The 11,220-nt window shown below is 34.3% G+C and overlaps 1 protein-coding gene across 1 annotated transcript; it reads left to right on the top strand.

The window, feature by feature from the left end:
- Window positions 1-1,374: 1,374 nt before the first annotated feature.
- On the top strand, window positions 1,375-11,177 carry LOC129420331 (uncharacterized). Its single transcript, XM_073866520.1, has 9 exons — window positions 1,375-1,435; window positions 1,549-1,613; window positions 1,745-1,771; window positions 1,994-2,044; window positions 8,203-8,610; window positions 8,893-9,285; window positions 9,360-9,428; window positions 10,137-10,526; window positions 10,690-11,177. Exons 2-9 carry the CDS (start codon window positions 1,565-1,567, stop codon window positions 11,175-11,177), a joined length of 1,875 nt encoding a protein of 624 aa, XP_073722621.1. The 5' UTR covers window positions 1,375-1,435; window positions 1,549-1,564.
- Window positions 11,178-11,220: the final 43 nt, after the last annotated feature.

The raw sequence follows: 11,220 nt of genomic DNA, 5'->3' as shown, positions 1-11,220 counted from the left end.
GCTAAACTTTCCTTAGTTGTAACGTGTAACTCTCCATCTCATAACTTTTGGAGGATGAGGTTTAAAAGGTTCATATACATGTATACGGTTGTTTGAAAATAATTATCTTTTTAATAATGTAAAAAATGTAAACAAAGTATTGTTTCATTAATCAATTCTGGTAAGTAAATGTCTAACTAAATCATAGAACATTAATTATAAAGTATTTTCAAGAAACTATTGCAAAGGGAAACATTCATTATAAAGTATTTACATGATAACATTTTAGAAATATATTTATAAGAAGGTTTTTTTTAAGTATAAAAAGAGTCAAGTCCGGGGTAAGAGAACCGGTTAAGCTGCTTTTATTAATCCCCTCAACCCCTTAGTAGTCACTTCGAAAGATGCCAGCTACACACACAGGTAGGCAGGGTTAAAGCGGTCCCTACGGATCTTGACTTACCACAGTATCTACAGGACTGAAAGCGTATCTCTGCGTTATTATAACGTGACGAATGGGAACACAACAATCTAATGTTGACTTTTTCGCCTTTCTTTAAACATATCTCTTTGTCACTGTTTGTTGAACTCGGTCGATGTTGTCTCTCTGTCTACCGCTCTCGCTGTCAGATCACCGCACCGGAAGTTTTCACTGGAAGTACTGGATGTATTAACATGACATTAATCCGGATGTTCTTTTTTGTTATTTTCTTTGCCCAGTCTGTGTTTTCTACCTCAGGTGTAGGTCTCGCTGGATCTTCAAGGCCATCAAAAGTGTTTACACCGTTTAAAGCACTCATTTTGAGGAAAGAATGAACATAAACAAGCCTCTGTTTAGAGCGCCGCAATTGAATTGCGTAGAACGCTCACCGAATTCTGATTGGTCGACAGGATAAATCGTGTTTAGGCTAAAAAAAGGCTCTGCCGCTTATCGCGTTTTGGAAAAGAACGACATCTTGTACCTACATTTTAACAAGGAAATATAGTGATTTGGCATGAAACGTTCAGAAACTCATTTTTTTAAATTTTGGAAAAGAGCTCTTCATTTGTTTACAAGATAGAAAGCTATTATAAAATTGAGAGACCATTAAATAAATGTGCTTTAACTCTATATAGGTCATTACAGGTTATTAATGACAAACAAAATTAGTCTAATAGCCTTCAATTGTAAAAACTGTGTGTGTTTGTGTGGGAATTAGTACTTTATTAATTTATTAAATCACCTTTATTCATGCTAAGACAAAGAACAAGGAAGCAAACTTTAAATAACAAAAGTCTTTGTCTCATGAGGAGAAAGTATTTAAAGTATTGTTGAGTAACTGTCTATAGTTCCAGTAAATCTCCACCCACATGTATGTATAAGCACACAGATTTGAACACCTGCAGCATCACTGTTCTGCTTCATCTGTTGAAGAGAAACTCAGTGATTTTGCTCTGCAGTAGCTTTTCATTACAGGTTAATTTAATTCTCATTGTGTTTACTTTTTTATTTTTAATGAATCTGTTTGGTCGTGTAAAAGACATTTCTTTAAACAGTGTATTAAATATACAAACATGATTTGTGTGCAGATGCAGGTTTGTCACAATGAGGTTTTTAATCTCATTATCTGTGTGTCTACTGGTGCTGTTTAATGGTGAGTGTTTAACACATCTTTAAATACATAACTGATGAATCTGTCTTGTGTTTGAGAATGATTAAAACATGTGAAGTATTGTTTCCAAATATTATAACTTATGATCATAATACATATTTTGTATTCAACAGGTGAAATAATCAATGGACAAACAACAGGTACTGTGATCAATCTTCTACACTTCATATAATCTTTACGATAATGACATTTGTTTTCTTGCTCTCTTTGCTAGTCAAAAAAAAATTGTTTAAAGAGGGTTATTAACGAAGATATTAATCATTCTTAAAAAATATTGTTCAAAAATTATTGTTGATTTTCTATTTAAAATTAAACCTTTTTATATTTTACTGGTGAAATAATCAATGATCAATAATTAACAGTTGGAGTAACCAATAAAGAAACAACAACAACAACAAGTGTACCAACAACAGGTACTGTGATCAATTTTCTACACTTCATATAATCTTTACTGTAATGACATTTACTTCATCTTTTGTTTTTCTCCATTTAAAATTAAACCTTGTTATATTTTACCAGTCATCAACAGAGTTTTGTTTCAGAAGTCTAATAAACATTGTTACTTACTTTAACTGGACAAAATAAAATTTTAGTTATGTGTCATTAATAAATTATAAATTATAATAATACATTTTATAAATTATACATTTTTAGTTGATTAAAACATTTTAACATATAATGAGAGTCAAATATATATAACTAATAACGATATTAATATTCCAAATATAATATATTTGAGAGTGTTATTATTACTTTGGTTTCATCAATTGTTTGAAATAGTTATGTTTGCCAAGCTTATTTTTATACATACAAACAAGTTTATAAATAATTTGTATATAGTTATTATTTTTAGTAGGTCTATCTTCCGTTCTATCAGTTTTTTAGAGCTAAAGCAATGCTTGCCCTCACCCAAGCATAAACGATGAATTGTGATCAGAATAATATTTTGAGTTTGAATAAAAAACCATCAAAACCAAAATATAGTATTTTTTAATTATAACTTATATGTGTTTGTTGGGCAGCCTTAACTGGTCTAATATGGCATTAATGTATCGATGCCACATGCCAAAATACTTTCTGTATCCAAATTTGGAGATTGGAACCTTAAAAGGATCCCTGCGTTCCCACCTCAAATAACGTTTGAATAAAATAAAATAAAAAGTTTGCAGTAACATTATAACTAGGGCCGGGACTTTAACGCGTTAATTAAGATTAATTAATTACACAAAAATAACGCATTAAACATTTTTAACGCATTTTAATCGCACTTATTTTTGCACCGCGGAACATTTCTCATGAGTTTCGGCGGTCCGATTATACTGGAGCACCAACTAGCGTTCATGACTTCACAACAAACCACAGTGAACATGAACCAAGAGGCTGATGAGATCGCTTTGGTTGGCCCCGTTGATGGGAATTTTTTTTTATAAAAAACGAACGGATGTAAGCGTCGATAAAAGCATGGTTGTGTGTAAGCTATGCAACAAGGAATTCACATATCACCGCAGCACATCGAGCATCTCAATGCAAAACATACAGCAGCTAGCGTGGACATTAGCCCGACTCCGGGCACAACGACTTATTCGGACGGGATTAGTTTTACATAGGGATGTGGGGTAAAGCAAGTTTTTATCAGAGCTTCTCGGTGATTTTAATCCAGTCCGAATGCTCCATGTCAGTAATCATTACGGACAATGTCAGTAAAGATTACGGCGTCTTTTACCTTCTGTAAAAAGGTCCGGAGAAATTACCTCAGGTAATACAAATCCAGTGCGAATAGACCAGCTGTAAATATACACGTAAATCGCGTCATTTCCTTTTAATTTGCGGGTTTCTTTTAAATATAAAAGCGCTTAAAGAAGCATTTACTTGCGTTCTAGACGGAGAAACAAGTCAGTTACAAGTCAGTTCCTGAATAACACGACACAAACTTAAAAAAAAAAAAAAAAAAGAAGTCAAATTTACTTTTCAGAGGCACGGAACTGTTTATAAAACTGAAATTAAACACAGTGTTTCGCGTTTTCCCTCGTCTGTGTCATGTTGTTTGCACATCTGATATCTGGAAGCAAGGTAACGTGCACGTGAAGACGAGAGGTGACGCGCTGCGCCAACGAGTTACCCCTCCCACTTCTGAATGTTTTACTGAGATTTCTAATCCCGTCCGAATTGACCATTAATATTACCGACGTCCTGTGGTAAAATTACATTACGCCATCTACCCCTGTAAAACTAATCCTGTCCGAATATTTTGTTGCTTAAGCTTATGTATTCAGTCATTATTCATCCATGTAAAAAATTACTTCTTAATGTTCTCGGGTCAAATATTTATATGCGATTAAAATGCGATTAATTTAGATTAATTAATTACAAAGCCTCTAATTAATTAGATTAATTTTTTTAATCGAGTCCCGGCCCTAATTATAACATGAATGTAAAAATTAATTTAGTAACATCGAAACATTTAAAGGGTTCAGTAACAAAGCGTCATTCCAGACATAATTTCCATGTTGAGGTAAGAAATATCTTAAATCTGAGATGTCTAGTAGGTAGCATGTACTAAACGAAGGTAAAACCGAAAAAGGTAAAAGCTGTTCCCGCACATCGCTCCTGTCATAATGATTCGGCACACCACTGTGTTAGAAATTTAAATGAATATATGATGCAATGATAGATTAAATTACTCATTAACCAACCCTAAACATACATTTACCATATTCAGGCCAAAATATTTGTGACAGTCACCAATATGATTTGTTGGAATCTGACAAAAATTACAGCGGTAAATATGTTTGAAATCATATTTGAGTAAATTAGTTTTTTGAAGGTTCTAAAACAAAACCACACCTTAAAACCCCTAGTAATACCAACAAATTTGGTTCACATGAAGTTAATTTGTTTTTCTTTTACTGTTTGATTGTATTGTTCGACATAAGACAAAAGGCATTACAATCTGTAGCTACTGTGCCAGGAAGGATAATGTTCAACATCAGATATTTTACCCCCAAGTTATTAACGTTATTAATGAGAATAAAGACGTTATTAACGAGAATAAAGTCGTTATCAATGAGAATAAAGACATTATTAATGACAAGAAAGTCGTTATCAATGAGAATAAAGACGTTATTAACGAGAATAAAGTTGTTATTAACGAGAATAAAGACGTTATTAACGAGAATAAAGACGTTATTAACGAGAATAAAGACGTTATTAACGAGAATAAAGACGTTATCAGCGAGAATAAAGACGTTATCAACGAGAATAAAGACGTTGTTAACGAGAATAAAGATGTTATTAACGAGAATAAAGTCGTTTTTTATGAGAATAAAGACGTTGTTAACGAGAATAAAGACATTATTTATGAGAATAAAGACGTTATCAACGAGAATAAAGACGTTATCAACGAGAATAAAGACGTTATCAACGAGAATAAAGACGTTGTTAACGAGAATAAAGACGTTATTAACGAGAATAAAGTCGTTATTTATGAGAATAAAGACGTTATTAACGTGAATAAAGACATTATTAACGTGAATAAAGATGTTATGAACGAGAATAAAGTCGTTATCAATGAGAATAAAGAGGTTATTAACGAGAATAAAGTCGTTATTAATGACAATAAAGACGTTATTACCGAGAATAAAGTCGTTATTAATGACAATAAAGACGTTATTACAGAGAATAAAGTTGTTATTAATGAGAATAAAGACGTTATCAAAGAGAATAGAGTCGTTATCAACGAGAATAAAGTCGTTAGACGTTACTAACGAGAATAAAGATGTTACTAACGAGAATAAAGTCGTTATCAATGAGAATAAAGACGTTATTAACGTGAATAAAGACGCTATTAACGTGAATAAAGACGTTATTAACTTGAATAAAGTCGTTATTAATGAGAATAAAGTCGTTATTAACGAGAATAAAGATGTTATTAACAAGAATAAAGTCATTATCAATGAGAATAAAGATGTTATTAACGAGAATAAAGTCGTTATCAATGAGAATAAATACGTTATTACTGAGAATAAAGATGTTATTAACGAGAATCAAGTCATTATTAATGAGAATAAAGACGTTATTAACGCGAATAAAGTCGTTATTTATGATAATAAAGACGTTATTAACGTGAATAAAGACATTATTAACGTGAATAAAGACGTTATGAACGAGAATAAAGTCGTTATCAATGAGAATAAAGAGGTTATTAACGAGAATAAAGTCGTTATTAATGACAATAAAGACGTTATTAACGAGAATAAAGTCGTTATTAATGAGAATAAAGACGTTATCAACGAGAATAAAGTCGTTATCAACAAGAATAAAGTCGTTATCAACGAGAATAAAGTCGTTATCAACGAGAATAAAGTCGTTATCAACGAGAATAAAGTCGTTATCAACGAGAATAAAGTCGTTATCAACGAGAATAAAGAAGTTATTAACGAGAATAAAGACGTTATTAACGAGAATAAAGTCGTTATTAACGAGAATAAAGAGGTTATTAACGAGAATAAAGACGTTATTAACTTGAATAAAGATGTTACTAACGAGAATAAAGACGTTATTAACATGAATAAAGACGCTATTAACGTGAATAAAGACGTTATTAACTTGAATAAAGTCGTTATTAATAAGAATAAAGTCGTTATTAACGAGAATAAAGATGTTATTAACAAAAATAAAGTCATTATCAATGAGAATAAAGCTGTTATTAACGAGAATAAAGTCGTTATCAATGAGAATAAAGACGTTATTACTGAGAATAAAGATGTTATTAACGAGAATCAAGTCATTATTAATGAGAATAAAGACGCTATTAACGAGAATAAAGTCGTTATTAACAAGAATAAAGTCGTTATTAATGAGAATAAAGTTGTTATTGACTGGGATTTTGACTGCGTATGCTACACATTGTTCTTGGCAAGTGTACTAGAAGCGTTTTTTGTTCCAAATTTAGTGCTAATATTTTTATCTTAAAAAATCTTTATTTTTATCACAAGCCTCTGCTCCACCTGTTAAACCGCACACATTTTGTCGCTTTCCTCATTTTTACTGTTGAAAATGAACTACAAACTTGCGACTGCCGCGGCCCATCTGAGACCCATCCTTAAAGTCGGCGGTGGAGCCTGCACCGCTACAGTAATAAAAAAGACGTGACAACTTCGTCAGTGATAGCCACTCCCACAATAGTAAACGGGCAGCGAGATGATAATAACTAACCCGTCTTGTTAAAGAACATTTTGAACAACTGAGACACAACAGCTCTCCTAACAGCTTAGTCAGTCAGTCTCCTGCTCTTCCACTCTGTACTTTATTACAAAAAAGCGTCCGCACTCTGATTGGTTCTGTTCACAAGCTGAACATGGGAATTACATTTTCATTGGCTCCCTCGGTTGTTTGTCACTGATTGAACTGAGTAATTTGAAACACTGTCGGATCAGATTAAATCATTTTAGAGAGAATGAAATATATATAAAAAAACAATTTTTACCAAATTGCATTTTTCTGTGGTTTTCATTAAAATCTTATAACTAACAAATACTAAACATTATTAACCAAATGGGGGCCAGTATATTATATCTTCTGGATTTTGTGGGGGACCCTATAATTGTCACTACCTTTCACCCCATCAGCGATGGCGCTGAGTTAATATAATGTAAGCCACCTAAAGCAGGTTAGCCAGTAAATTGTATTTAATTACTATCAGTAATTACTTATACTTTACTTTATGAGTAATGGGGGTTTTATTTTGAAAGACATTTTGCGGGAAACGAAAAGTAGCGCACAAAGATATTTTCAAAACAAACTGTGAAGAAAAGAGGTTCGAGAGCCATCCAGAAATCGTTTATCTGTCCTGACCTCTCATAATGAAAATCCTTTCTTGGTCAGGTCTTTTTAGGCGAGCAGAAGCTCCAGTCCTTGAATCATACCAGGTGAACCATTGATCCATAGATGGCGAGCCTTTCCAATGAGCCGTGAACATCTACCACAGCATCTCGGACACCTGTGGTAGGATTGTGTCAGTTCACCAAACCGACACCAACGAGATTTTCCCTTTCGACTCTTTACCCTTGACATGACTATTCCTTTTTGACTTACTGACTTGAACTCTGAATTGAACTCTGAAATTCCTAAGAATGATTTCCACAGAACATTTTCAAGAAGGACATTTTATTTTATTTATTTCATTCAATTTATTTTAGGCTATATGTAGCGTGCACACAATTGTCGTGAAGTGTTGAAATATTTTGTTGAACTAAAGGGTTACACATTTCAAAATGTTACACTGGTGTTGCTTGGTTATTACTGTACTTCTCACCTCCTACGAACCTACGGTGTACATACTCAGAAGTGGGTTACAATAAGAAAAAGAATACTTGGGCTGTAACATCTTATTGTGTATTTTAGATAGGCTTTACAATACCATTTCCATTTAATTCTCACATCTATCATAATAAACACAATGGATGTGAATAATTGATACAACTCACACACAATCTGGTTCATAGAGTTTCAATGTCCTTTTGTTTGTAGTCACTTTAAACAGTCAGTGAAAGTCTGTCCCCTCTTTTCTCAGTTTCTACAACAGTCAGCTCTGACCCGTGCAATACTTACAACGTTATTGATGACTATTGGAGAGACATAAACCAAAACTCATACCAGTACTATGGATACGATGACACTACTGTTGAGTGGAACGGCTGGTATCGACTGTATTTGAATGGAACAAATGCTCAGATGTCTGAATGGTGTGTGAGTTTTGTGGGATGTGGTGGTGAAACTGGACTGTATCTCAATGGTTCTCATCCAAGTCTTGAAGATGGTGTGGTGACCCGTGAGGTTGTGGGAAATCGTTTGTGGTACTCCAGCCAGTGTGGTATCTACAGCTCCAACCCCATTCAAGTCAAAGCCTGTCCAGGAGATTATTATGTCTATGAACTCGTCACACCAAATGTAACAATGCCAATGCCTTCATACTGTGCAGGTAAAGATCTATAACTCTTGTTATGTTTAGATATAATTTTTGTATCAATATGAGGAGTTAAGTGTGCATTGAAAGACTTAAAGTAAACCACAATGAAACAAGTTTTCTGAATTTGTCAATTTGAGTACAGACTATAGGAAATTTGTCCGTTAGCTTTTTTGTTTTAAACAAATGATGAGTTCAACATACAGCATGTCACCTGTGTGTTTTTATGTGTATTTATAATATGAATTCTAAGGATTCTAATGGTACTTTTACTAACACCCCTTTTCTTCATGTCAGTTGCTTTCAGCAGCATCAACAATGATCCCTGTTACAACTATGAGTCTCTGGATCGTCCCTGGAGAGCAACAACTGAAAGTGGATTGTACGTTTGTGATAATTCTTTCTCATGGAATGGCTGGTACAGATTTTATCATTATGGGATGAACATCCAAATGCCAGAGAGCTGTGTTAATGGATACAGCTGTAATGCAGAACTGAGTCTGTCTCTCAATGGTCCTCATCCTCAGATAGAAGATGGGGTGGTGATCCGTGAGATCTGTGGCTCATATTATTGGAGTAGTAGCTGCTGTGATTACAAATCAAAACCCATCAGAGTAAAAGCCTGTCCAGGAAATTACTATGTCTATGAACTTGTAAAACCAATAGACTGGTGTTCAGGATACTGCACAGGTACAACTTTTCCCACTTCCTTTTAATTGCTTCAAAGTTATTATAGTGTTGTCTATAATTGTTTTTCTCTGTAGATGTTAGCACTACTTCAGAGGTGATTTCCACAACTCCAGCTATATTTACTGGATCCACCATCACTCCGGGTAGGTTTCAATACAAGTCGTTTGTAATGTAGACCTCATGCACGCTAGTTTTGACTGCATGAGGTGCAATGCGACTTTAATGCATCTGAAAGAAGAAGAGTCAGTATATATTCGTAGAGTTTTATATTAAGGGATTATGAACTGCATTATTTTTCCATTTTATAATGCTTTCTGATAGGTGCCGATCCAAAATGCACGAGGTACATCAGTATGATTTGGTGTATTCAGGTGTGTTTGACTTCATGCAGTGCTGCACAGACCAATTGGATGACATTAAATTAGCAATTGAAGAGCAGGCAGCTCCGCTCCATTGTTCTCAAATCACTCTCATGTTACTTTGATGTCATTCACCAATTGGTCTGTGCAGCCACATAAAGGCAAACACACATCTTTGTGAGACAGGCCACCATCGTACATCACATCCTTCTTGTGTGATTTTATTGACAGCTAGAAAAAGTGCATGTGTTATATTTGAAATTGCTAAAAACTGATGTGAATTAATGACTTGACGTGAGAGGTTTTCTTTCTGCTGAGCTTCCAGACGCATATCAGACAATTTATTCAATTGAGTAATAATGAAAACATCTCATTTTGCTTTTCTTTTTATGACAATTCATGAAAATGTTTTTAAATATAATTTATGATATGCCAATTGCTCGGGTGTAACATCAAGTCTCTTGTTGAAATATAACTTTATTTTGATCTCAGGTGATCCATGCTTAAGTTATGACATACTGGACGACGACTGGAGAGACACACAGGATTACTGGTATTGGTATGGATATATAACTGGACATGATGACACCATTGAAGAATGGCATGGCTGGTACCGACTCTTCCTGAATGGATCGAGTGCTCAGATACCTGACTGGTGTGTTCCTTATATGCAATGTGGAGGTTTCAGTTCTCTGTGGCTTGCTGGTTCTCATCCTGGAGTAGAAGATGGAGTTGTTACTCGTGAAGTCCACGGCTCTCATTATGATCAGTGCAGTCATTACACATCAAACCCAATCCAAGTCAAAGCTTGTCCTGGAGATTATTATGTCTACAAATTCACCAGACCAAACGTAGAGATCCCACTGCCTACATATTGTGCAGGTACATTCATTCTGATTATAGACTTTACTTAACTTTTCAAGTTGAAAACCCTAAAAAAAGATACTGTAGCCTACATGTATTGTTTTTTTGAAAGCAATTTTATATCTGTATTCAGTATAATCTACATTTATTAATGCACTCTCTCTATGTTTACTCATAACAGTTGTTTATAGCACTCCAAGTGTCGACCCGTGTTACAGTTACACCAGTCTGGATCAGTCCTGGAGATCCACTGATAATTCTGTATATAACTACTACAATTATTATGACTACTATAACTACAACTACTATAGCCCATGTGATTATAACGTCAACTGGAACGGCTGGTACAGACTTTTCATCAATGGTCAGAGTGCTCATATGCCAGAATCATGTGTTACGTATGGGATGTGTGGCACTTATTACCCACTGTCACTCAGAGATCCTCATCCACAGCTGGAAGATGGAGTTGTCAGACGACACGTCTGTATGTCTGGATGGAACGGCTGCTGTGGTTATGAATCTCATCCCATACAAGTCAAAGCCTGTCCAGGAAATTACTACGTTTATGAGTTTGTCCGACCAATATTCTGTGGTGCTTACTGTGCAGGTAAACAATTTACTCATATGCACTTTTGGGGATCCTACGAAGGAGAATTAGAGCCAAGCTAAAATAAAAATAATAAAACCAACTTGAGATTCAAGTCATTAAAAT

Source organism: Misgurnus anguillicaudatus, chromosome 4, assembly GCF_027580225.2.
Source record: "Misgurnus anguillicaudatus chromosome 4, ASM2758022v2, whole genome shotgun sequence".
NCBI classification, from domain to species: domain Eukaryota; kingdom Metazoa; phylum Chordata; class Actinopteri; order Cypriniformes; family Cobitidae; genus Misgurnus; species Misgurnus anguillicaudatus.
The sequence above is the reverse complement of the archived record's forward strand: the minus strand, read 5'-3'. Positions and strand labels throughout refer to the sequence as shown.

Coding starts and splice junctions, on each gene's coding strand:
- LOC129420331 (XM_073866520.1), top strand. CDS start 1,565: ATGAGGTTTTTAATCTCATTATCTGTGTGTCTACTGGTGCTGTTTAAT. Junction 2,045..8,202: donor AACAAGTGTACCAACAACAG/GTACTGTGATCA, acceptor CTCTTTTCTCAG/TTTCTACAACAGTCAGCTCT. Junction 8,611..8,892: donor AATGCCTTCATACTGTGCAG/GTAAAGATCTAT, acceptor TCTTCATGTCAG/TTGCTTTCAGCAGCATCAAC.